This window comes from Epinephelus lanceolatus, chromosome 3 (assembly GCF_041903045.1).
Source record: "Epinephelus lanceolatus isolate andai-2023 chromosome 3, ASM4190304v1, whole genome shotgun sequence".
Taxonomy (NCBI): domain Eukaryota; kingdom Metazoa; phylum Chordata; class Actinopteri; order Perciformes; family Serranidae; genus Epinephelus; species Epinephelus lanceolatus.
Window position 1 is genome coordinate 13,190,425 of NC_135736.1, and position 25,741 is coordinate 13,216,165.

The following is a 25,741-nucleotide window of genomic DNA, read 5'->3' on the forward strand; positions in this document are numbered from 1 at the left end:
TTGGTTAGTTTTCTAGTATGTGCAATGGCACCTATTGTACAAAATACAGGATAATAATCAGGTCATTTTCATGGCAAACAAGCAAACATGCCCACACACAAGCACAGGCCAACACACTTTATTAGTAATACACCTGTTAACAAAGTCAAGCTTTAAACTCAGGAAGTAAGAAAAGCGAAACAGTGTACAGAAAGTAAAAATATGTTTTCAGTATGAAGCTCATTTGCTTTTGCCATTACACAGTAAAAATTCTAATGTTCACAACAGGTCATATATCTGAATAAGTTATTAGACAGTGAGAAAAAAAAGATCAGCTGATCATAACATTAAAAAGTGCATGCAGTTTGTGTATCAAATGCAAATAAACTGCAAAATAATAAGAAAAAATACATAGAAGCAGGTATACATCTTGAAGGTACAATTTCCCAACAGATTGTCTACACAGCAAAAACCAGAATTATTCAGTTATTTACTTGTATATTAATGATGATGAATCATGGATTTATTACTGCATATTGTGTTGCACTACATGCTTGCTCTTGTAGCTGGTGTGTATCAACCTGTTGGGATTTCCCTTGTGTTTTTAGACAGCTTCACTAAAATAGGAACCATTCTTTATGTGGGCTTGTAAAGTCCAGTAAGACAAAGCGTGTGATATCATGCTACACAAATAAACTTGACTTGACATGTAGATAACAAGTCAAGTAAAATATCACTCAGTTGCTTCACAGTATGTGCATATATGTACATTTCACAAAATAAATTACATAATAATGTACATAAATATCAAGTCTAATGACACAGCATCATGACAAACTGGTCCAGTGTTTACCAAAAGATGCAAAGCTACAAGGCTGCTCTCCCGTTATTTTACTGAGAGGGAAAACTGTGAGAAAGGGAAATAGAGTTCTGGATGCCCCACACTTCGAGGGCCTGGATCTTGAAATGTCCCTTGCAGAGTGGGATGCTCTTGAATGTGTCACAAGGCTCTGAGTATCCCCTTTCTAGGTCTTCCTGTAGGCAGAGTGCGTGGCCTCCATCACCACCTAAGAGAGGACACATACATTAGCACTGCATACACACTGTTAACTCTTGACTTTGAGACATTTTTCTAAACACCTAACTGGCATACCGATTATGAGCTGACTGTCACTGCCTGCTATGAACATGGATGCTTCATGTTCCTTGGGTCTTTTCGGCTGTTTGGCAGTCATGGGTTCTGCTGACGGGGCAGTGAAGGGGATCGTCAGGTAGCTGGGGTCTTGGGGGGTTCCAGCAGGACAAGTCAGAGTTTTGGTGTCAGTGGTGGTGGTGATGGTGGTGGTGGTGGTGGTTGTGATTGGGGAGATGCCACCATTGGATACTGGAGATGAGACGCCATTGCTGTCTTGCACCCGCCGAGGGGAGGCTCTCTTGGTCATTATGTTGACCATAGCCTGCTGGTAGCGCTCCATGCTGGGACGAAGCTGAAAGAGTGCGAAAATTTCTCGTTTGACTTAAGATAATAAAGATCAAAATCTACTGACTTGATAAATGTTACAGCAAACGCATATAACGAATTCAAGTGGAAAGAAGTGGTAAAGTGTCTTACCGTAAAAACAAAACATTCCCCAGTTCCAAAGAATGTAAGTCCCTCAGAGTCATACTTTCTTCTTTCTATTACATCTGTGGACAGGAAGGCACCAAAGACCTGAGAAATGAGAAACACAAATATTCAATACCACATAAAGTGTATTCCACAAACAAACTGTAGTCATTATTGGTATTACAGTACGACAGGTTCAAATTGAAGGTTGAATAAATAGAAATAAAATGATTGTAGAATGGAATTTCCAATCCCAATCAACGTAGCAGGATGGTTTATGTGTATGATTGCCAGTGCAACCATTGTAGCAGGCTAACTAACCAACTTGCAGCAAGTCTTGAACTGAGGTTTATCAGCAACGACCAAACGAGCAGTGGGGTAGTACCATTACATTTTGAAACAAGCAATTCCCTGCTTTTAAAATATCACCAAAACTGCTATTCTTCTGTTTCTTTTATTGCCATTAATTTTATGTTTATTGAAACATGATGTATTTTTTTATTTTTTATTTATTTTTTTTTACCAGGGGCGATTCTAGGACCAGAGGTTTAGGGGTGCTGAGCACCCAGAGAGCTGCCCGGCCAGGCAAGATAAATTTCACTTTTTTGTACATTTTAACTCAATTTCATTCCCACATTTGTGAAAGAAAAGCTGCTGTATTTTTTTTTTTTTTTGCTAAAATATTACGTTGCAACCAAGTACTGTATGGTTTTGACGCTTTTCTAGCTTGTTAAAAAGGGACATATAGTAAAATAAATAAATAAATAAATAAATAAATAAAAATCTCTCAAATTTGCTGGTGAAGCTGGTGATTGTTGAAACAGTGCACCAACTACTAGACTAACAAGTTTAACTAAGATGGTTTGTGTGTTTTATGCTGAGTTAACAAGGCAATTAAGCTAACGCTAGTCTTAGTTTGGTGAAGAGAGAAACTTGATTGATGAACTTGATTGATCATATTTTTTCTGTTTACTAAGAAAAATAAGGGTAAGAATAGGCCACAAAATGGTGTTCATGGCCTCACTGATGTGTGTTGTCATCATAACAACTAACGACAATCGCCATTTTCTTTTGCACGTGTCTAATGGCCACAGCAAAATGTCCTTTCTACTCATTTTATTTCTATAGGTAAATAAATTAGAAAAGCACATGCAGCAAAATTATCCTGTGTATCCAAATATAATCTATGTTATCTGATGTTACCTCTTCATCCACAGTTTTGATAATCAAGACTGCTGGTTCGTGTCCCTCCACGTGTGAATAGAATCTATATGGGAGAGAAAAAAAAACAAGAGCATGAGTTGTTTTTAATATCCAATAAATTGCTATATATGCAACCAAGCAGTGTAACTGATGACTGAACCTGGCCTGTAAATGACTATACTACAAAGTCTGTCTGCACTGTATATCAATTAAAGACAGCATTTTGAATCATATTAAGAGGAGCTGGTCAAATGGACAAGATCACAACTTTAACAATTAACATAACTTTCCACAGCATCCTACTTTATGTTTTACAAGTGGCCACTTTTCCTGTGGAGCACTGCTTTTTTGAACCATGAGTTATACAATAGTTAGTTAGTTACAAAAGTTAGGACTTGCACTTGACTTTCACTGTCATAGCAAACATGTTGACAGTGAAAACACGCTGCCTCTCTCTGTTATGTAACGGGAGGCTTTTGATATATGAAAGAAACACTCCTAGTCATAATTCATGTCTGTGGAACATCATCTCATTAGTTCATTGTCTCACAGGTGGTTTCTCAGTGATGTTAAAGTATTAAACAAAGGTAACTCACGAAGCCAGGCCTCTTCCTTGTTCAGCTGTACTAAAAAGCCTAATGGGGCTGAAAAGTGCAAATCGCTCAGGTATCCAGGCCCAGACGACTCTCATCTCAGTCTCTGTCACGACACTGGAGGTGAAGTTGCTAAAGTCCACCGTCTCAACCGACTGCCTTTAGGAACATAAAAATAGCTATGGTGAGAATATGAAATTGAAAAAAGTTAAATGTAAGCAGTTTTTTTCCCAGCACTTTACTCATAGATCTCATGAAACATCCTTTACAAAACATAATGAATTATAACACTGTAAAAAGAAACTGGTTGTTTTAACTTTAAAAATGTATTGTCTGAGCTGCCTTAAATTTTTAAGTTGTCTGAATTTGAGAAGACATGTTGAGATCATTTTGTAATGATTCAAAACAAATCAACTTTTCTAGTAAAATAAACCTGATTGTAATTTTGTTTAGTTATGTAAACTAAATTATTTAAGTAAGGGTAATAAGTAAGGGTAATTTGGGATCAAATTTACTGGACTAGAAAAGTTTATTTGTTTAAATCATTACAAAATTACCCGAACTTGTCTTCTCAAATTCAGTGAACTTAAAATTTTAAGGCAGCTCATTCACTAACTTTATAAATTAAAACAACTAGTTTCTTTTTAAACTGTATTTGAAGCTTATTCAATCTCAATCTTCAATCTCTGTATTTCTTATTTGCCTCTCACTGTCCAATTTATATCAATTTTGGCATTAACCCACCTTTTCTGATGTGTGCTGATACCCTTTTGCATGAGGGAGTCCTTATTGGCATTGAACAGGAGGTTGAGCTCTCTCCGTGTGGCCATCGGAATCATGAAGGCCTTTTCCAGAAGCTTCTCAGCCGTGATGTGGCGAGCTATGTTCTGAATGAACCTTTTCATATCTGTTCTGAAGTCCTCCACGTCCGCCACTCGAGATGAAACAGAGACTTTGTAGAGGCTGAGCAAAGCCAATGCCACCCTGCGCAAATAATAATTGTGAAATACTTTTACTGCATTGTTTCAGAAGTCATGGGTTATATCATCACAAATATTCAGATTTCAGGATTTTGTTGACATGTTAAGATGCAGCAAAGACAAACCTGTAGAGGACCTTGTAGCCCTCCAATAAGTAGACATCCAGCACTCTGATGGCGTATGTGAACGGGAGGTCAGCAAATATCCACATGGTCCAGTCAGAGTAAAACTCAAAGAGGTTCTGGTGAGAGCTGGCGATCAGCTTACGGATGCCTCTGCAGCACCTGTTAGCGAGGTCTCCGAAGGTCATGCAAGAAGCATGGTACGTGAGGAAGGTCTGATCGATGTAACGTTTGTTGGGGTCAGTGTAGCAGATAAGTCGTGACACACTGTGGAAACACTCAGCTTCATCCTCGCTGAAGTGGAGGAGGAGGGAGACCAATTCGGGCAGGATGGGGCAGAAGTTCATGTCTGGGATAGATTGGCCGAGGCAAAGGAGGATCTTTTTCACAGAGTTCAGGCCTGCTTTGTTGAGACAGTATCTGGATAAGAGAAGAACAATCAATAACATGCTTTTTAAATCTCATTTGGTGAGACTTCTATGTGAAGGTATACACGTATACATTACAATTCAACACTTAAAGGTCCAGTGTGTGGGATAAGGGGGATATATTGGTAGAATATAATATTGAACATAATATTTATAACTAGGCATTTACTGGTTTAGAATAACTCGAAAACAAGAATGATTGTGTTTTCGTTACCTTAGAACGAGCCGTTTACATCAACATACGGAGCAGGTCCTCTTCCATGGTGTTCACCATGTTGTTTCTACAGTAGCCCAGAACAGACAAACCAAACACTGGCTCTGCATAGGGCCATTCACATTTTAAGTTTTAGCATTTTTGTGTTGGCCATTGTAACTTTCCCACATGCACACGGGAGAGCTTTCAGTTGGTTGCAATATTGCAATCTCGCCACTAGTTGCCACTGAATCTTAACAGACCTTGAAAGCACAGTTGTGTTATTTTTTTCATGGGATCATTCATCTCATGATGTTCAATTATCTTTTATCACTTCTGGACAAAATTTGCATCTTGCATCATTGTCTTTCTGGGTAGAAGGCAATCCCTTTTCCAAAAGTTAAAAAAACACAAATGGCCACTAAAGTAAAAATTAAACAAATAGATTAGATATCATCTGACATGCTTAAATATGATGAGGGCACTTTATGCTTTTTAGGTTTGTTCTTTTGCCAGTTTAAAGGTCAAGTGTGTAGGGTTTAGTGGCACCTAGTGGTAAGGTTGTAGAACTAAAACCTCCATCATGTGACAAGCGTGTAGGGGAACTACGGTGTCAAAAAATGCGAAAATGCAGTTTGGCTTATCTAGAGTCAGTGTTTGGTTTGTCTGTTCTGGGCTACTGTAGAAACAACATGGTGGACTCCGTATAAGAGGACCCGCTCCTAATGTAGATATAAACGGCTCATTGTGAGGTAGCGGAAACAAAACAATTCTTATTTTCAGGCGACTATAAACCAATAAAAATGTAGAGAATATTTTCCCTAAATCCTACATATTGGATCTTTAAAGTTCATACAGTAGATATATTAGAATAATTTCCCTGGAATATGTTTATCTTTTGTGTGTGTGTGTGTGTGTGTGTGTGTGTGTGTGTGTGTCTGTCTGTCTGTCTGTCTGTCTGTGTGTACATTGCAATATATCGATGAAACATGAACCAATTTTCCCATAAAAGTACCGGGGTATTTCTCCTGCCTCCATGTACTCTGGGACTGGATGGTTGCTGATCTTCTGCTCTCCAAAGAGCTTCTTGGAGAGTTCATTGTAGACATCTCGGTCTGGAGTGACGCACCTACTGCAGATAACACATCAACCTACATTCAGAACATTAAGCTGAGTGGATTTAAATTAAAATGTGCACACTGATTTTGCAAAGGTCATATCAGTTCCCACAAACACACTGCCTTCGTGACAGAATGTGTATTTTTTATATTTTTAATTTAAATGTGAGTCCTAACCTGGAATTGATGCTGTGGATGATGTGATAGTACGCTTTGGCCCTCAGTGTGTGGGGCATGGCCCAGAATCCCTCTCGGCCCATAGTTTTCAACTGCTGATGATCACTCTTCAGGATCTGCTGGTATCTCTTTGCAGCTTCTGGGTCAATCTTCTCCCAGTCCACAAACTGGCCATACTTCATCCCTGAGCTGGAGCAAATTTCCCAATTGTCCGACTCGGAGATAGTCATCATCGCCACTGACTTGAGACTGCCTTTACTGCCTGAGCAAAGTAGACATACATACATTTAATTTTCATTTTCCACAAAAAAGTAAAAATATTTGGTGAATTGAATACATTATAAAATCATTATTTCAGTACCACTAAGCTCTCTTGTTGGTGATTGCTTGTTTGGTTTAGACTTGGTCTTCTTTAAAGGGACTCGAACACCAGCCCCATCTCTCTGCCTCGGTGGACAGCACATTGCAAAGTTTCCCACGTCATAGTTAGTGTAAAGCTCTGATGTCTCATAACTGTAAAAGGACCTGGGGAGCAGTTGATTGTGTATTAATTATATATTCAGTAATAATTGTGCCTGTTTTTAGACTTTTTTATTTTTGGGCATGGTCTGTCTGTTATCCAATTTTGCCACAACATTAAAATAAAAATCCACATAATTAGAAATAAACAAGCTTGTTGCTGTATGTTGTCTAGTCAGTAACATAATGCAAGCTGAATATAAAAACATACCTGGAGCGAGGTCGTAGAGAGGTTTCCTCTGTCTGTGTCTGCTCACCATAATTCTTACTGTCCTCCACACTGTAATAGGAGTGAGACCTTTGCCTGCCCCTGCTTCCTGCCATAGAGTCCAGGTCTTGGTCAGACAATGTGACCATCGAGATTGAATTCATGTTTCCACAGTTGGAGAACTCCGGCGTTCTTGAAACATCGATCATCTCAAATCTTATTCTTCCACAAAATACAAGCTGTAAGGTGTAATGTGTCCTGTCACAAGCCGCATGTTCTGAGGATCAGGGCTTTATAAAGGCCTGTGGGCTGAGGTCATGTGAGACCAGACATAGTGGTATGGTTTGTTTGTGGTGAGTCAAGTTCCAATGATTTTTTTTTTCCAGCACAATGAAGTGTTCCCTTCTCAGAAGTCTGGCAAACACCTACAATGCCACCATAATTACAACCAAAATACAAAGAATAAAAATTTCCAGATCACATGACAAACAGACACATTTTTGAATGCATAATTTAACCACGTGTCCTTCAAATAACCCTTCTAATGGCAACTGTTATTTATGTTACATAAACCCAATCCACTCACTCTCTGTAATAGATTTTTCATTACTGCACTCAGAGATAGGCAGTATTTCAATTAAATGTATTTCAAATACGTATTGAATTACTTTTTAGTATTTCGGAATTTATATTTTGCTGATCAGAAAAAATAAGATTTAATTTGTTGCAACACACTTTAAAAAGAAAATACTTTAAGAGGTTGTATCTCTTTCTCTTCGCCGTCAAGATAACCTGACTGGCCATTTCAAATCTATGACGTGGGAAATTACCAGAATGTAGAGAGTTAAGGACAAACCCATATTGAGGCTACTAAATGCCTTAAATGTGATTATATCAGTTTGTGTAGAATGTATTTTTGTATTTTCAAATGACAAATTACTTGTATTTCAATCAGTTACATGGACTTATATCAGTATTTTGTATTTTATTTTGACATTTGACAAGCAAATATTTGTAATTTTTAACAAGGTACCTTTGATGTATTTGCACCAATTTCTCAAAATAAGGTCATCAGATATAGTAGGGTTGTCATGTTTCTTTCTCTGAAACAGCTTCATGCGCAACATCCAAATGCCAATGAGCCAATTCCAAGAAGTCTTCCAAAGGTTATTTTTCTACACAACAGATGTATGTTTTGATCCAAACACGACTACTGTTTGGTTATGACACATAAAACCCTCTACGAGTACTTATCTCATATGCGGGCTCCACTTGTAATGGAGTTGAAAAACAAACTCACTAGCCTCATGACGTTCGCTGGTGTCGATTTCCATGAAGGCTGGGATTCATACTTGTACTTTGAATACACTGTAAGAAATAAAAAAGTGAAAACACACACATATTTTGACTGAATACTGTTCAGTCTATCGAGGCTCATACCGTGACAATGGCTGTGAGATATACTCTTAATTTCCATGTGTCCTGTCACTCTGCATCAGGCTTTTAACAAGAATGACCAAGCATCTGAAGAATGTACTGTTTACATGGCATTACTTTAGGTCTCCTTATTTACTGTCAACAAAAATGCATCTCTCTCCTTGAGGGAAACACTCCACGCTGAACATAGGCTACTTTTCAAGATGATTATTAAGTCTGAGTCTCTGGAGAGAGGATGCACAGGTTTACTGTTTACTATTTCTATAACAGAAAAAGGGAAAAATGCCAGCACTCACAAATGTCCTTTTGGTAAATTTAATAAACCAACTTGGGTGGCAGTACCAGAAGAATCAGAGCAGGTGTGTGGAAAGACACTTTACACTTCTGCCAGAACAGAAGTGGCGGAAGTGTAAAGTGTCTTTCCACACACCTGCTCTGATTGCTTCAAGCGTACTTAAACGCCACTTCCGTAACCTGAGTTACACACTGAAGAAGACCTTCTGTCGAAACGTCTGTGTTTCTGGTACTGCCACCCAAGTTGGTTTATTAAATTTACCAAAAGGACATTTGTGAGTGCTGGCATTTTTCCCTTTTTCGCTGTTTTTGGATGTGCACTTTTCCAGGGGATTTATTTTGAGAGTGCTTGCTTCTTTCCTACGTATTTCTATAATAGCCCAACAGTTGACGCTGTTTTCAGACTCAAAATGTTGAGGTTGACAGTATTCTTTTGGAAGGTAAAGTTAGTCTTCAATGACAGTCTGTCCATTGCTCCCATAACAGCATCAAATGTGTTAGGACAATGTGTGCTAACTTTCTCACCCACACTTGGTGGATATCATTGAGTAAACAACCACTAACTTGAGTAAAAGTCATGTATATTTAAGGAAATAGCACTAATAAAATAATAAGTTTGTATGAAAATCTAATTTTCAGTAGAAGAGCATAGAGAGAAAAGGACAGACGGAGGCAAGGTGCTTGGTCAAATTGTGGTGAGATGCTTTAAGTGAAGCTGGGCTGTGGGGGCTGGCTGTAACCCAGTGCAGTGCTGTGTAGCCATAGTCAAAGGACTGCTGGGTAGGCTACATTGGGTCCTGCTGTGAGCATGAGCTGGAGTGTGCCTGCAACAGAAACACCTGTAGTTAAAAGAGCATGGTTCTGGTCACACTGTCAAAATATTCTCTTAGTTTCCTGGACAGCAACACAATTATCATTTGTGAGTGCTCTTTTTTTTTTTTTACTGTAAACTCAGTAGCCTGCTCCTGCTGTTTCTTCAGGGACTTGGAGGCTTTGAGCTTGTCCATGTGGAAAACACAATGACAGTGATGGTGTCAGTATTCAGTTACACTGCGGCTGATTGAAGGGCAAGGGCTGAGACATTGGGTTTGTAAAAACTGACCTTTGGGTCATCTCAGCAGCTGACCATTCCTGACAGACAAAGATGAATACAGTCCAGATCTAAAGTAGAAAAAGAGAAACATGCAGATCTCCACCAGGTGTGTCTGGGAGCATGTGGGTGGGGAACAGGGAGTGCAGAGCAGGCTGTGTTTCCAGCATGTCTGCATGACAGTAGTGGATTAAAGGGGGGATAATATACAGATAGAGAATGTGAGGTCGAAGTCACCCTGTATTTTTTTTTTTTTTTTTTTTTTTTGGACATGGGCGCCACCTTATGAGGACAGCACTCTGTTACCTGTGACTGGAGGCTGGTCAAGCAATGGTGTTTGGACAGCGTAGTCAGGATAAACAACATAGACCTTGGTGCGCTACTTCCACTCATTTACCCAGATATTGTAAATTATCTCGTTTTTGGACTGAGTGCAAACACTTTGGTGAGAGAGATGATGCCCCCATCTTACCAGTGTGATGTGTGCTACCTTCACATTCTCTATAAGAAAAGTTGAATCTCAACTTGGCGACAAATGTAACAAAAGTAGGGATTTATTCATCTCATATCATAGTGGATCATAATTTATTGTGTAGCCTATGAAATGAATCTAAAGATGCTCCTATTGTAAGTGAGACCAAAGTTTTATGCATGTAAGTTTCTGAGCCATGACAAAGGCCAAAATGTGGCCTGGGACAGATTTTAGTGCCTTTTGCAATGTGATTTTGATCGCTTGTGGCTCCTACCAGTCAGCAGTCAATAATGGTTGAAAACAATCAGTAAATTTTTTTTTTTTTTTTTTTTTTCAAGAATTGTGAATCACCAGAACCATAGAGGTCCTTTTGGATACCTTCATAAATGTGCACAAAAATGTTAGGCTGATGGGTCAAGTACCGTTCTGACAGGGCAGGTAAGAGGGGACAGGGCAGTCTGTAAGTGGTGAAGACAGAGACAGAGCATCTTTGGTGGTGCATTTTTTCATGCTTATCTGTTATTGGCCAATACAGTCATTGGCCCCCAGGTCCTGCACCATCTGAGCAGCACAGCGCTGTTGCAGTGGAGAATGTCCCTAACCAATCAACAACCTGAATACAGTTGACATTGTGTTGGCCTGATAATAATATCCTAATTTCATCTTCATTTCTTTGAAGTCTGACAAAATTCTTTGTGAGTCTGACAACCTGACAGTACAATAGCATATTAAAAGAAAAATAATGTGCAAATAGCAAACTACTTTTAAACACATAACTAAAAATGTCCTTTTTTTTTCATATTTCCATTTCCCTTTGTTTATTGAGCTGTAGCTAGCATCTTGTGGTAGCCAATGCAAGAGTTACCTTGCTGTGGCGCTAAGGGACTGCTCTTTACTTATCAGAGGAGGGAGATGACTGGGGTATGACTTTTTTTTTTTACCCTCTCTGAAGCTACAAATATTTTTTTTCTTAAGCCTCCCTGAGTGAATGAAAAAGCATGACCCTCTCACCATCATGAATTCAATTTTGGATTTTCAAAACTTAGCTACCCTTTGATGTATAAAAAATAAAAGTTAAAAGTTGAAGATAAAATCCTGGAGTTGAAAAAAAACTTTGTTTTTCACTATTGTTGTGCATGCTAGTTACAGCAATCTATTTATTTTTATCATTTTATTTTTGCTAAATTTTACATGAGCTATAGAACAGAATGATTTTGCTGGCATAGGCTATCACTATTTTAAGGTCAGACTCTGTCAGTTCTGTTTTTCCTCTGACGGAAGCATATTAAGTAACGAACAGTCCCTACAGACTGTTCCGCTAAAGGCAACAATGCGGGACGCTGCAGCGGCAGGACGCCACCTGGGAGCGGATGAAGAGCTCCACTCGGCGGGCGCATCCTCGGGCCTCGCTGCCTCAGCTATCCGGACTGGATTCACGGCGGGACCACGATGGCGAGCGGCTGCTGCGGAAGACAAACTGTTGCAAAGGCCGCACAGCATGATTTGTGCCAGCCTTAATTTACGGTTGAACATAAGAAAGCGGGGACCAAACGCACGTTCCTCTCCTTTCATGTGTTCCCATGACAACAAACAAGTGGTCAAGTTTTTGAATAAACTTGTGCCATTCATAACAAAACGTTTGGCCCGTATTATCAGTCTTTAAAACTTGTTGAGGACACCTTGTAAAGTGTTTATCAAACCCTTTAGAGTATTCATGCTCGGTTGTAGTGGACACCAACAACCATGGTAAGTTTTTATCCTGAAATAAGTAATGTCACTTTGCCTGTTTGCCAAATTAGCATCCTCTGTTCTGATCTTGATTTCTAATCCTGCTAGAAACAAGGATCCAGCTCCACGAATTCAAGGAGCAGCTCTGACACCCGCCGGTATCACATGCGCGCTCCCACCTCTCAGGTTGATGAAAGCCTGTTTGGGAGGTCAACACAGGTGAGTTAGTGTGGCCATTACATATTGTAATCAGCCATAGATGATGAAGTTGCTATAAAGTGTGTTAATTTCTAATGGCAGCATCACTAATGTTGCTGAGCCCAGGTTCATAGCACCAGTTTATTGCTATGGTGTGACAGCAGTGCTCAGTGTTATTTTGAAACATCTGTTACTGAGTCTGGGTGTGTGCAGGTGCAGAGGTCACACAAAGTTTTGACTTGGTTTGTGAGATGTCTAACTCTGTCCAGATATCACAGTTAGACAAACGTGGAAACTCAGCCTCCAAGGCCAAGAATCAGTCCCAGAAGAACCAAGAAGGAGAGACTGTTCAAATCATCACCAATAACCTCATCCGTAATCTCAGGTAGGCTAACACTCACTGATAACCTCCATAGATTGTCTGTCAGTTTGCCCGTGGTGGTATGAAACCAGTAGTAATGCACACTTTAATAGATGTAAATTTAAGTAGCTAAATTTAATTTCAGATTAATAAAAAGCAAATTTAAATGTCACAATATTGTAAAGATGCTCATGTGCCAGCTATCATGTAGCACTGAAACCTCAAAAGCACATATAACAAACAAGCACCTGTCATTATGCCAGGATCCCATTTAAGGATCCTTCAAGAGAGTCCATCATACTGCCATCAGCTGAGTTCGAGCGGATCACCTCAACGTCCCGGGTTCTCACCAAGAAACAGAAGGAGGCTCTGAGGGAGGCTCATCAGAGAAAGAAAGAAGTGGACACTGTAGGAAACATGAAAAACTCCAATCAAAATTGCTCTTTAACTTGCAGATTTACAATGTGACAATATTGTCTTACTCCTTTTTTTTCAATGTAACTCTCATCCAGAGAGCTGCAGAGGAGAGGAAGTGTCAGATCTATGAGGCAGACCTGTCCCGTAAGGACAACCAGGCACTGACCGAGCTGGAGCGTGAGGCCCAGGACCGTGCCAAGAGCTTGGTAGAAAAGGCCAGTGTCTCAAAGATGGAGCAAGAGCAGGAGATCAAACAGCTCAACACGGTAGGGAGCAGCTGCAGACATGAAAGTTTCAAAATAGGCCTGAATGTGAACTATTCAATTACTGGCAGTACTACTGATTTTTGTATGAGTGTTATCAGTGCATCAGTACTTCTGTTTGTGATCCCCTTAGCTGATTCTGGGTGCTCAGTGTCAAGCCACACGTGATGCCCAGATCCGAGAGAAGAAACAGATCCAGGCAGAGTTGTTAGAGGAGGAGAAGCGTCTGGATGGCATGATGGAAGTGGAGCGCCGCAAGGCCTTGGAGGCTGTGGAGCTGAATAATGAGCTGCGCAGACAGGAGAGGATTGGGTGAGGGGAGCTCTACTGGGATATACACACAAAATGACTCACACTACACTGTAGGGATGACCCACCCAAACCACCCACGTCCCTCTAATAAGATCCTCTTCCCAATCAGCAGTAAAGGCAAAGGGCTTTCGTGTACTTATCATCTGTGTGTTACGCTTGTGTTATCTTTCAGCGAACTGCAGAAAATTCAGAACCAAATCCAGCAACATCTGGAGGAGAGGCAAGTGGAAGACGTGATGAAAGAGAAGGAGAAACAGCAGATACAGAAGAACCTGGAGAAAATGAACCTGGAAGACCTCAAGGTGCAGATACAGCCCACGCAGAGACAACACAGAAACACATGCAGCAGAAAAGTGAACACTGACATGCTCAGGGGAATATGCAACCACATGTAAGGTGCACCTGTACTGGTGTCCCTTTCTTCTTCCAGGCCCTGGAGAAGAAGAGGGAGGAGCGGAAGCGTCTGCAGGAAGAGATCGTTCGTATCAATAATGAGACCGTACGGGCCAAGGAGCGGAGGAGAGAGGAGGAGAGGCTGGCTGACATGAGAGATGTGGAATATAGACGAAACAAAATGGTAAGATAAAAGCATATTATCTCCGAAGACAGTCCACGTGAACTAATTGCTAATCTCCAGTGACCAGCAGAAAATACAAGTAGACAAACAGTAATACAAGGACAGACTATACCCATAAGTTCAGTTAAATAACTCACTCTCAACATCCTATCATTGAATTTGTGCAGAAGCAGCAGGCTGAATATGAAGCAGAGCAGAGACGGATCAAGAAGGAAAAGGAGTTGGAGATTACCAAACTGAGGGCCCAGCAAAGAGAGGCAAAAAACTACAAGGCAGAGCAGGTTGGGAAATAAAACTACTAGCTGGCCACTGCCATAAATGTGGTACCTGCTGAATTCAATTCCATAACAGAGTTAAATACTCTAATCACTTTTTAAAGACACATTTCATACAGATTCATGGGAATTAAAGCTTCCACTATGTCCAACTTCTTTGTGTCTGCATTTGAAAGGACGAGCTCCGTGCTCAGAGGAACCAAGAAATCATAGAGAGAGAATGGAGGAGAAAAGAGAAAGAGCTCACTGAAAAGAAAGTGCAGCAGGCAGAGATGCTGAGGACGGCTCGTCTGGAGCAGGTTCGCTGCAAAGAGCACCTCCTGGCGATGGAGGCTGACCGGGAGAAGGCAGAGTTTGAGAGGGTGCTGAAGTAAGAAGCTTGATTTTAATTTTGATTTATTTACACATCATCAAATCTGTAGGATGGTTCAATCAGTGTACTAATAATGCAGCTAGTATCAAGGCCTTCATTTCATTTATTCGTACTATCTTACACATAAATCTATACCTTTTTAATAGCATTACTTTCCATTGCTATTTCTGCTTTTCTCCACAAAGGGCGCAGCAGGAAGCATTCATCAAACAGGAGGAGGCGGAGGAGAAGCAGCGTCAGAAAGCACACCGCTACTCAGAGACCATCCGAAATCAGGTGAAGGCACATGAGCTCTCAGCCGCAGCACAGCACAGAGAAGTCTTTAAGGAGGCTGACAGGTTAATGGAGGAAGCCCGGCAGAGACGTGTGCGCCTGGATGAGGTCAAAAAGAAGAAGCTGAAGGAGCTCAGGTAAGTACTGGCAGGTTAACAGGTCTTTTATGTGGCTTATGTTTTGACATGGCTGTCTTTAACTGAAAAACCTGACATGTGTTTGTTAATGTGCAGGGCTACAGGGCTGTCTGAAATATACTGCAGTGAAGTGGAAAGGAAGGCCTGCGCTTGTTCACTGTGATTCACTCACTACTGTATATAAGAATGTACCAATAAAGGTTTCTGTTGCACTTGAATTGCTTTATAAGCTTTTGATCATTGGTATGTACACATGATGGTGTTTGAGGATGGCTCGCTGAGTGACAGCATTTTGCAAAAACAGAGCCATCTTTTTGAGACAGTACAACTTCCTATCACACAGGCCGACACTGCAGGAGACTGGGTACAATTTTGAGTTTTTAGTTAGGATAAAATGGCCCTTACAAGTGGTGGGGTATCCTTCTAAAAGTTTTCAATTCTTCACGTGCACATCTGTACATGCAAAAAAAGTAATGGTGAATAAAGGAAATATTACAACACCTGGCATACACGGACTTGAGCATGAGGAGGGTTCAGAGTAAATATGCACACACAGTACAATTAAGGAGTAACAGCCCTGGGGTTGGCTTCTCATCGTTGCGTCATTTCCGTACATACAGTCTCACACAAGCACTTTACACGCCACAGGAGGTTACCTAAATACATGCAGCCAATGAAGGAGAGCTGACATGGAGGAGGGTGGATTGGACACTCAGTACAGGCTGATAGAGGGGGTTTAAATCTTTATTTCGACCATCAGGTCACAAACACACCCTCATCCACACAGTGACATAAATCTATATGCATTTAAATTCCAACAAGCTTCATACCTGTGTAGAATATATGCTAAGTGTGCTAGCTATAGCAATTGAAATGACAATATCTGTTCAAATATTATACCCTAGGTAACATTTTTTTCCGTTAGAATATATAATGATAAAATGTATTTTACAGACTTACAGGGCAGTGTAGGCTGTTTACACTTTCAGTACATCTACAGCTTCTCAACATGAAATTCTAAGAATGGTCAATGGTTACTTGCTGAACTTTTGCAAGTCCACTCCTGCACAAACCATAAACCAATAAAAATGGCAATAACATAAACACACAAAAATATTCTACACAAATAGAATGTGAAAAAACAAATGCAGTTCAATTTCTTGTTCAAACAATACAGATATCCTTAATGCAGTTAAATGTCACTTTTAACAGGACAGGACAGTAAGAAATGGTACTCAAAATGGGAGGGAGCTGTGGCTTTTTGTGCCCACTGTTGTAAGCAGAAGAGCATTGAAAGCTGGTGAGGAGGAGGAGGAGGAGGAGGAAGAGGAGGAGGCTTCGAGTTTGTCTACACGTGGAAAACACAACAACAGTGACACTGTGCTGCTGGCAGTAGCCTTTCTGTTATTTATTCCAACTGAAAAAAGCGGCCCTGGACTAGGCTGTTCCTCGCAGCGTGCCGTAGTGACGTCACACCCAAACAAGAAGTAGTTTGCTGGTGATTACTGCCGGATGGTTCAAACTAAGTGGATTTTCTCTCTATAACTAACTGTTATCACAATGTCTCAGGACCCATGGTAAGTAGTGTGTTCAAATGCAACAGGTAACTGCCCTAACTGCATTATTAATTGCAATAAATGGCGTTACTAACCCTGAGAAGTCAGCTACTCTTTCTATATCCTGCTAGCTAAGGTTGTAGCTAGCTCTTCCTTGTCAAAATAAACCAAATACAATAACCTGCATTTCTAATAAGCCATTACAAAGTCAGCTATTTATGTGTATATGCAGTACTGGAACAGGGCAAGGAAATTCATGTTATTTTAGGGTTTTATTTACAATTCAGATTGGAGTTTAGTGACGTTAGCAAAATCGAAAGAGGAAAAAGACAAAGCTAAATATGTCACATGATGGTTGTAGCTAAAGCTTGGGCATATTGACTGACGTTAACCCAACTAAAATACTGGTACTTCAGTAACACAAATACCCTACAATGCAGTACATTAGCGCTGTGTTAAATGCTAATGTCGCAGCTAAAACATTTGAAGCTGTCAGTCAGTGGCGTTTATTCATCTTTCTTAGACACTCAGTGGTATTTTTTCTTAATCTCCAAAATCAAACCTGTCTAACGAGTTACATTAGGCCCTCTGGCAGTCCAAACACTGAACATTATGAGCTAGATAGAATACCTGGTCAGTGTTTACTGTATTTTATTGTAAGGTATTTTTATAACATATGTTTAGGAGGCTGCACAACATTAGGAAACAGATCAGTCAGTTGTCCTCACTCTGCACAGATCCATTGACCAGTGACAGTTTTCTTTAATTACCACATTAAACTCGTAATGGGGATAACAGGGGTCTCTCTGTGTTCATACAAAAAGTATCTGTGGCTGCTGTCTGTCATTAGTTAGTAATGACATGTCAATCTAAATGACGCTTCTATCCCATTTATTGATCTGTAGGTTACAGAATTATGATGCCACTTGTCGCTTGGCACAGGAAATAGCAGAAAACATTCATGAACGGAACAGGCAGCAAAGAACAGGGGGGAACCCTGCAAAGGTAAGGTGTTATAATCAAATACAGTGGCATATCGTATAAATTTATCCTCAGGTTTCTCTAGTAATCAGCTGCTGTGACTGCCTTCTGTCTTTTCAGATCAACATGACACTACGGGCATCACTGCAGAAGCTCAAACAGAATATTGCCCAGCTTAAAGAGGGTTTGTTGCGAGCATCATCCTCTCGCCGCATGTATCCTTTCCTCTGAAAATGTTCCACTGAGTGGAAGTCATGAGATTGAGATTACATTTTGGGCTGGAGGGTTTTCTTTGCTTGCAGTAGCAGTGGTTTTCCTATAGAGGGCATTAGAGTGTTTTAAAAACATCTGCCCTAAAAGTGTTTGCTGTTACAAAGGTTTCTGTGTTCATGGGTTAATTCCAAACTGACCCAAAGAAAAGTGTCAGAAGCATCCTCCATCCACTTTCACAGACGCATGTTAAAGTAATGTTGACCTTTTGCATGACCTTAACATTGCTTCATCAGAATGCAGTCAGAAGCTGACAGGAGGCAGAACCTTATTGATGACCTGCTAACCAGAGAGAAGCAGCTCAACGCCACCTTCAAGGGAGACATCACGGAGCCCGAACCTTCCAGGTATTAAAATCTGGACAAATAATTGTATCCTTAATGAGAGGTCCACCAAATTACTTATTTTTATGAAAAGTCTCTGCACATCTGAATGTTCAACATCCTCTGCGTTGGATGAGGTGTGGTTTTTAAGATGAAGAGGTCTGATTACCGACACGTTACCTTGATAAAATTGCAGTTACTACAAAAAGCGGGACAGCGTGCGGGAGCTCACTCTATCCTTAATGAGACGAAAAGTTAAGAAGGACAGTATTTGCAAATCTCAGTAAGCAAGTAGTATTCACTTTCCAATGGTGTTTTCCTTCATTTTGAAAAATATTCTTGGACAGCCAGCTTCATGCTTTAGTAGTCCAAGAAAATTGCGAAATATTTCTCAACTGTGAGTCTCTGTCTGCCACTGTCAGTCAGTGTAAGAGGGCCCAAACCAAGCATCACCCCATGTTGCTACAGGGAGCATCCTGCTCAGAACATGCCGCCTTTCATTTTGTGATTTTCCACTCTGAGATCTTTTTTTTAATTGATTTTTTTTAGTATCCAGTCTTGGACACCCAATTAAAAATAATGAATCCTCATTCTCTTGTCTATGACCTTGACCAGAAAGGTCATATGCTCTCTCCTCTGCTTTGATGATATGTCACTGGTCACTAACTTTCTGTGAAAGTCTTCATACATCCGGTATGACCCATGTGTCCTGACCTCTCTCTGTGCTATCACTCGGAAGGAAGTCCGTCTGTCTGCCATTCTGACAGGGCTCCTAACTTTGTGGCTTTTTCCTTTTCATTAAGTGATTTGCTCTGCTGATCACACATTTGGCACCTCCTGAAATGGACACGCACACTCATTCATACGAATGTTCCTGGGTGTGTGTTTTGATGAACGGAGATGGAAGGAGTGAGTTTACAGTTAACAACTCTCCGCTGAGCATTTATTCTAGCACTTGTGAAGCCAATCAAAGAGCTGGATGCCGCAGCTTATATCCTCTTCATCTACTGATGTCACGTCAATGTGACAGCTTTGAAAACCTCAGGCTTCAGGCAGTCATTACTTTGCACAATGTTTGACCTAGTCCGGCCCAGGTGATATTTGTTTGGACAGGAAGAGGAAATGGTGTCATGTTGTTAACTTCATCCAGCTCTTCATGTCTGTTTTATGAATTATTATTTTTTCTTCACTTCAGTGCCGGACGTAGCACATTCAGTGCCCAAGGCAAGCCCCCCCACCCCCCCAAAATGTATTACTATTTTTTATATTTAATGTATCTCTTACAAACAAGATCAAGAGCTAATGAGATGACACAAATGAACAACCTAGCTAACAAACAACAATAATACTTTTTTGTAGCCCTCTCCTGGGTGGTGTCCAATATTCCACTGTTGTCGCCTATGGGAAGATCTGCCTCTTTTTTTCATAGATGGTACTTCCATGTTGTTTTTACATTGTAGAGGTTTGGCATGAAAGTTCCTGTACAGTACAACTTTGTACAGGGAGTTTTGGGTAGCAACCGAAATGAGTGTAGAATAAAACAAAGCGTCACTTCATCAGATCCGTTTGAACTGGATTAGAAAACCACTTTTATTGATGCCTTGATATGAGACTGCCTTTCTCTGATTCACAAGCTTTGGTTTTTGGGATTGATCTACTTAGTGGTGCTTTGCACACACTTTCATCTTTTTTACAGACCACACACCCGATTACATAAAAGGCTCTGTAAAAAAAATTCAAATGACATTTGCTAATAAATTAGCTTGGCAAACTGTAATCATGTGGTCATATGGTTTTTAGTTTGCTCAGTCAGACCCAACTTTTAATAGTGATATGTGGTGGGTAATTTGGATTTGTGGGTAGGACCCATTCCCACTGTGTGGTCTCTGAGGACAGAATGCGGGAGGGGGTGGATTGGCCATGCTTGGATAATCTAAGCCGCTCTTTTTTTTTTTTTTGTGAGAACTTGGTAGAAGGAAAGGGATAGAGGTTACAGAGGGGACTTTAATCTATCCCCGAAACAACACATTCTAAGCATCTCCATTTCAGACTAAGCACAAGGAGGACATGGCGCCTACATTTGAAGGCTCGGTTCACCCTGTCACCCCTCAGACCCACCTCTCCTCCATTATTCACTAACCTTTCCTTTGTATTTGATTGCACTGGAAATAGTTGTAATTAGTTAAATCTCCCCTGTCCAAGTCATTCAGTCAGGACCTGGGTGCTCAGGCCCCGGTGGCGGCAGTCTAGCGCTTTGTGGCTGCCAAGAGATGTGCCCGACTGATTTTGGCGCTCCCCACTGACTGGTTAATTGGATCTTCACACACTGGGCACTTTCGTGGAGGAAGTGGAGGGCTGGCACACAGTCTCATAGTAATCAAATATGTCAGAGAGATTAGACCGAATGCCTCATCTCACCTACTCCTCTGATGGTATCAGCCTCAGCTAGTTAGCCTTGGGAATGGTCTGACAGTGCTGTAGAGACCACTTCAGAAGCAGCTTATGCTAGTCATCACAGTGTGAGATGCATGATGAGATAAAAGTAGTTTTATGTATTGCTTGTGCAAAAAAGAGATAACCTCAACAGCTTTCACTTTAAAATTTGAAACATCGAGTTTAAAGGAACAGTATGAAGGATTTAATTACATCTAGTGGCAAGGATTGCAGATTGCAACCAGCTGAAACTTTTTCCATGTGCCAATTGCAAACTCCCACTTGGGATTCCTTCAGTATTCATTGTTCAGAAGGTTTTACCAGAAGCTGAATTAATCACAGAGATTTCTTACTCTCCAAAACAAAGGGATGAGGTGATTAAAACCGGTAAAAACACTGAGTAAAGCAGTTTCACATTACAAATTGGGGTTTTTCCTAAACTCTTTGGTCTGTCGAAGAGGTGCTGCCAGTCCAGCACCTGCTAATATGTGCCCACATTTTTTCTCTGGTAACTTAATGTGTGCTCACCTTATTCCTGATCCAGATGTTCAAGAGGTTTTTAGTGGAAGCCAGATTCTTTGCAGAGGTCTCCTCCTCTCCTGAACAAACAGACTCTGTGATTTAAACTGGTTAAAACACTGTATAAAACAGTAACAAATCACTGTTTTTCCGACATTGCTTGTTATTGGCTGCTAGCTACAGTGAATAGCCCTATCTGGAGCCAATGTTTGGTTTGTCCATTCTGGGCTACTGTAGAAACATGGGTGAGGACCCACTCCCTGTGTAGTTATGAACGCCTCATTCCAAGGTAAAAATTCTTATTTTCAGGTGATTATACACAAAAGAAAACATATTAAATATGTTTCATTTCTGTCAATATGTCCCCCTAAATCCTACACACTGGACCTTTAAATGTGCTAATGAAAAAACTGAATTATGTTAGCTTTAGTGTAGTAGTAATATTATTTCCTGACATGCCTACATGTGGCGCAGCCTACTTTTCCTAGGCTTGACTAGCAGACGACTTGCTCGCAGCAAACTCGGTTAAATCCAGCCTCACACAGAGATTTTGAACCCGTCACCACAAGACAGCCATGGGGGGGTCTGCAGCACAGCTTTAAGCTATTAACAGAAGAATAGCTTTTAAACCACACAGCGGTGTTTAGCACAGCGCAGTGCAGCCCAGAGAGCTCTCTGGACTGTCACTTCGTCAGAGCGAAACCTCCCCAGCAGCCCGCAGTCCTGTGACAGATTAACATGCACTGTTTACACACTACGCAAGCTGACCTGGTATTTTTCAATCGTTCAAAAAACTTAAAAGAATAAATGAGTAAACACTTTTTTTCTGTGATCTAAAGGCTTTTGTTGTTATAAAATGTTCAAAAGAATACAGTATTGAAAAGGGAACATGCCTCGTACAGATGTGTTTGCTGTAGGAGCTGTACAGATGTGCATTGTACTCCTATCCCAACCAGGCATATTGACTGTGTTTACTTATATAGCTAAAAGTCGCTGATGCACGATGGGTGTTTTAGACTCGTGTGCTGGCATGGTGATTGACACACAACAAGGGCACACTTGCCATCAACTTTAGGTTGTTGTGCACAGTTGGGTGATTTGTTACTTCAACCAAACCAGATTTGCTTTTGTGTTGTAATTTTGTGCTCTCCAAAACTAATTTTCATTTTGTATGATGGCTCACATGTTTAAAAAAATACAATAAAACTTGAGTAGTGGCGGTGAAACATTTTTGAAACTAAACATTGTTATCATGATGTTTCACAGGTCGACGTTGATGGGCACAGGGGCAGGAACGAGTGGAGGTGTTGCGGCCAACCCCTGGCTGGTCAACGAATCAGAGGAGACCAGAGGGCTGACCTTTGGAGAGATCAAACAGCAGCAACAGCGAATCATCGAAGGTAATTACACATAATTGAATAAATGGTAAATGGACTGCACTTGGGTAGCACTTTTTTACCTTAATGGCCAAAGAGCTTTATAATTTGCCTCTCATTCACCCTCACACACACACACACACACACACACACACGACGCACTCATGGAGGCGGAGCTGCTATGCAAGGCACTGTCCTAACCATCAGGAGCAACTTGGGGTTCAGTGTCTTGCTTAAGGACATATGGACAGGAGCTTTAAGAGCCAGGGATCGACTCCGTCAACACCGCCGCAGCTGCCCCAAATGAGACTGTTCCATTCCAGTTGTAATGGGTGATCAAGCAAACATGAATCCAAGTGTGCTGTTTCATTCCTTTTCGATGAAATTAGCATCCAAACCAAATATGGGCATTGCAACCATCTGTAGCACTAACAATTTCCTGCATCACTAAGATAATAATTGTAACTCATATTTGCCCATATTTGTACCTCTTCAATGAATACAGCATGGCCGTCCCATCATAAAGATATGTAACATCTCTTAATGTGTGTGTGTGTGGAAATAATGCACATTATAGTAAAATAAAGACAGTTGGTGCGACAACAAGATTAAGACACAACATGATTTGTATTAAACATGTATGGGACATGCTGTCTGTGCTAACATATTAATGATGATCGCAATAATTCACATCTAGAAAACATATTGTACGCCCACGCCTGCTCTTTCCTGTTTCCTGAATGACTCTGACATGATTTGAACACCCAGACATTAGTTCACCTGACTCCAAGTGACACTTCATTGCTGTGTCTCCATTACGGCTCTGGTTATTGTCAGTTTGGGATCACAGATTCCTCTTAAGACAGTGAAACCAAACCACATGGAGGTTTCTAGTCCCCTGTGGGATTTCTGGTGGAGTTGGGTAATGGTGAGCGCCTGAACCTGCGGTCATAAAAAAATTCCTGTGGTGGAGAGTGTGTCAAACTTGGAAACCTACAGAGGCCAGAACTTTTTCTTTTCTTTTCTTTTCTTTTCTTTTCTTTTCTTTTCTTTATTTTTTTTTTCTTCTTCTCTTCTTCTCTTCTCTTCTCTTCTCTTCCCCTCAGCTTCACTGTTCTCGCTCTCCACCTTGGCCTGCCACAGTTATAATAACAGGAGTATGGCTGAGTGGGGTAAAGTACTGAATGACTCACATGTGGCACTGTGAGCTAAGCTGGACCCCAACAGCCTGTCATTCCTATTTCCTAAATAGTTGCCTCATTATATCACAAGTACAGTGGACTGTAATTGCTCCCTTCTTACAATTGACTTTTTCAAAGGGGATTTCATCGTCGTTTTATAGTTTGTCCTCTGCCCCGTTGCTAAATTTGACCTCATATTGGTTTTATTTTTTATAATATAATGTGTTTTTCTTGAGTCTTTTTCTCTGTATCCTCGTCCTGCCTTGCATTATCTAAATGCCCTCAGCGTTAGTCCCTTTCTTTGTCTCATGTTCAAGTGTTTAAAAGTTTCTATTTCCTTTCACCTCTCCTCACAGCCCAGGATGCAGGCTTGGATGCACTATCAGCTGTCATCAGCCGACAGAAGATAATGGGCCAGGAGATCGGCAATGAGCTGGATGAACAGAATGGTAAAGTTTGATCTGCACGTGTGTCTGTACATATTCGTCAAAATTCCAGACGTATTACACACGGCTGTGTGGAAGCAATCAGACATACTTGTTCTGCAATGGAACGACTTGCCTCATGTAACTTGCTGGACAGTGATACTCCCTCACACCACCACAACACTGACATAGTTAGAACCAAAAACACACACACGCCCTCGCACTGCCATTGTCAGAGCAACTGACCTCACATTCAGGTCACGACCATGTCTACCGGGTTATCCTTTGTTGTACATCTCACAGAGCAAAGTGACCTCTCTCTTTGTGTGTGCTCTGGAATCAGATCTGCTCAGAGATAATGTGCTTTTGAGTTATTTCTGGCTAAATGCCTCTCATCAGTCCATAAATAGCTTCCATCACAGGTAGAACGCGGTATACACAATGGAATGCATTGCTCCAGACTGTTTTTATGCACAGACAGGCGGTACTTGAGACATAAGACTTTGGGACGATCATCTGTCAACCTGTGAACAATTAGATCCCTTAATGCATCGCTCTCAGAAGACTGTAGCAGTTAATAGGCCGAGGCCAGAGAGTGTTACCTTACAAAGAGGATGTACATGTGTATTCCTGTTTTTTTTGTTTTTTTTGTTATTTAATTGTGAGGGCTATCTCCAATGTTAACACTGAAAGCGAGCCCAGAATGTGCATTAGTCTGTCAGCTCTCTGGCAATCAGGGAAAGAAACTTCATAGTTCAGAAATTGCAGGTCGATAAAAGAAGAGAGTGGATAAATTACCCCACAGAAATAATAAAGGAGTGGTAAGTGGCACTGTGGATAGGGGACTGGTGTCTTAGTCACAGAATAGACTCTAGATTTGATCTCTCCATGGCAAGCCAAATACGCTGCCTCAGGGTTTCAGTCATTAGTTGGCTAGTTAATGCTGCCACTCTGAGTTATACAGTTAGAAAGAAACAAGATAATAAAGCCTAAATCTCAACAGAGGGATGGCTAGACTATATAAAACAAATTGTAAGAGTGTAACGTCAAGTTAAAATGATAGATGTGAATTTTTCTCATTTCTGTGGCAACCTCAGAAGAGATCCCTAACAAGCCGTTCATCTGCAGTTGTCTTTCACACGTATACTACAGGCAGTTATTGTCTGTTTCTACCCTGATGACCAGCAGTTGGGAAAAGAAGGCGTTGTACTATCCTGTAATATCCTGTCTGAGCAGTTGTACCCAAACAAGACCAGTGGTTGTATAACCGAGTGATCTCGGCATGGAAACAAACGACCTTCCCTTCTGCTGGGAAGGAATGGCAGATGTTTGGTGGAACACTGA

The 25,741-nt window shown here is 40.8% G+C and overlaps 3 protein-coding genes across 3 annotated transcripts in view; 2 read left to right on the forward strand and 1 right to left on the reverse strand.

The window, feature by feature from the left end:
- Positions 1-102: 102 nt before the first annotated feature.
- LOC117255015 (TBC1 domain family member 24-like) lies at positions 103-7,379 on the reverse strand. The gene is made up of 11 exons (XM_033623551.2): positions 7,130-7,379; positions 6,761-6,924; positions 6,400-6,661; positions 6,120-6,236; positions 4,487-4,903; positions 4,126-4,365; positions 3,385-3,540; positions 2,789-2,852; positions 1,592-1,690; positions 1,133-1,466; positions 103-1,046 (listed from the first exon to the last, which is right to left on the reverse strand). The coding sequence occupies exons 1-11, from the start codon at positions 7,333-7,335 to the stop codon at positions 871-873; spliced, it is 2,235 nt and encodes a 744-aa protein (XP_033479442.2). The 5' UTR covers positions 7,336-7,379; the 3' UTR covers positions 103-870.
- Positions 7,380-10,870: 3,491 nt separating this feature from the next.
- Positions 10,871-15,540, forward strand: LOC117255904 (cilia- and flagella-associated protein 45-like). Its single transcript, XM_033625144.2, has 11 exons — positions 10,871-12,366; positions 12,615-12,730; positions 12,970-13,114; positions 13,219-13,389; positions 13,520-13,698; positions 13,871-14,000; positions 14,129-14,275; positions 14,443-14,556; positions 14,727-14,920; positions 15,109-15,333; positions 15,430-15,540. The coding sequence occupies exons 1-11, from the start codon at positions 12,313-12,315 to the stop codon at positions 15,494-15,496; spliced, it is 1,542 nt and encodes a 513-aa protein (XP_033481035.1). The 5' UTR covers positions 10,871-12,312; the 3' UTR covers positions 15,497-15,540.
- Positions 15,541-16,780: 1,240 nt separating this feature from the next.
- Positions 16,781-25,741, forward strand: part of stx8 (syntaxin 8) — a 56,763-nt gene continuing 47,802 nt past the window's right edge. The window contains exons 1-6 of the mRNA XM_033623265.2: positions 16,781-16,910; positions 17,795-17,894; positions 17,991-18,085; positions 18,377-18,487; positions 22,682-22,815; positions 24,329-24,421. Coding sequence (XP_033479156.2) covers positions 16,894-16,910; positions 17,795-17,894; positions 17,991-18,085; positions 18,377-18,487; positions 22,682-22,815; positions 24,329-24,421 — 550 coding nt within the window. The 5' untranslated portion in view covers positions 16,781-16,893. The remainder of the gene's footprint in view (positions 16,911-17,794; positions 17,895-17,990; positions 18,086-18,376; positions 18,488-22,681; positions 22,816-24,328; positions 24,422-25,741) is intronic.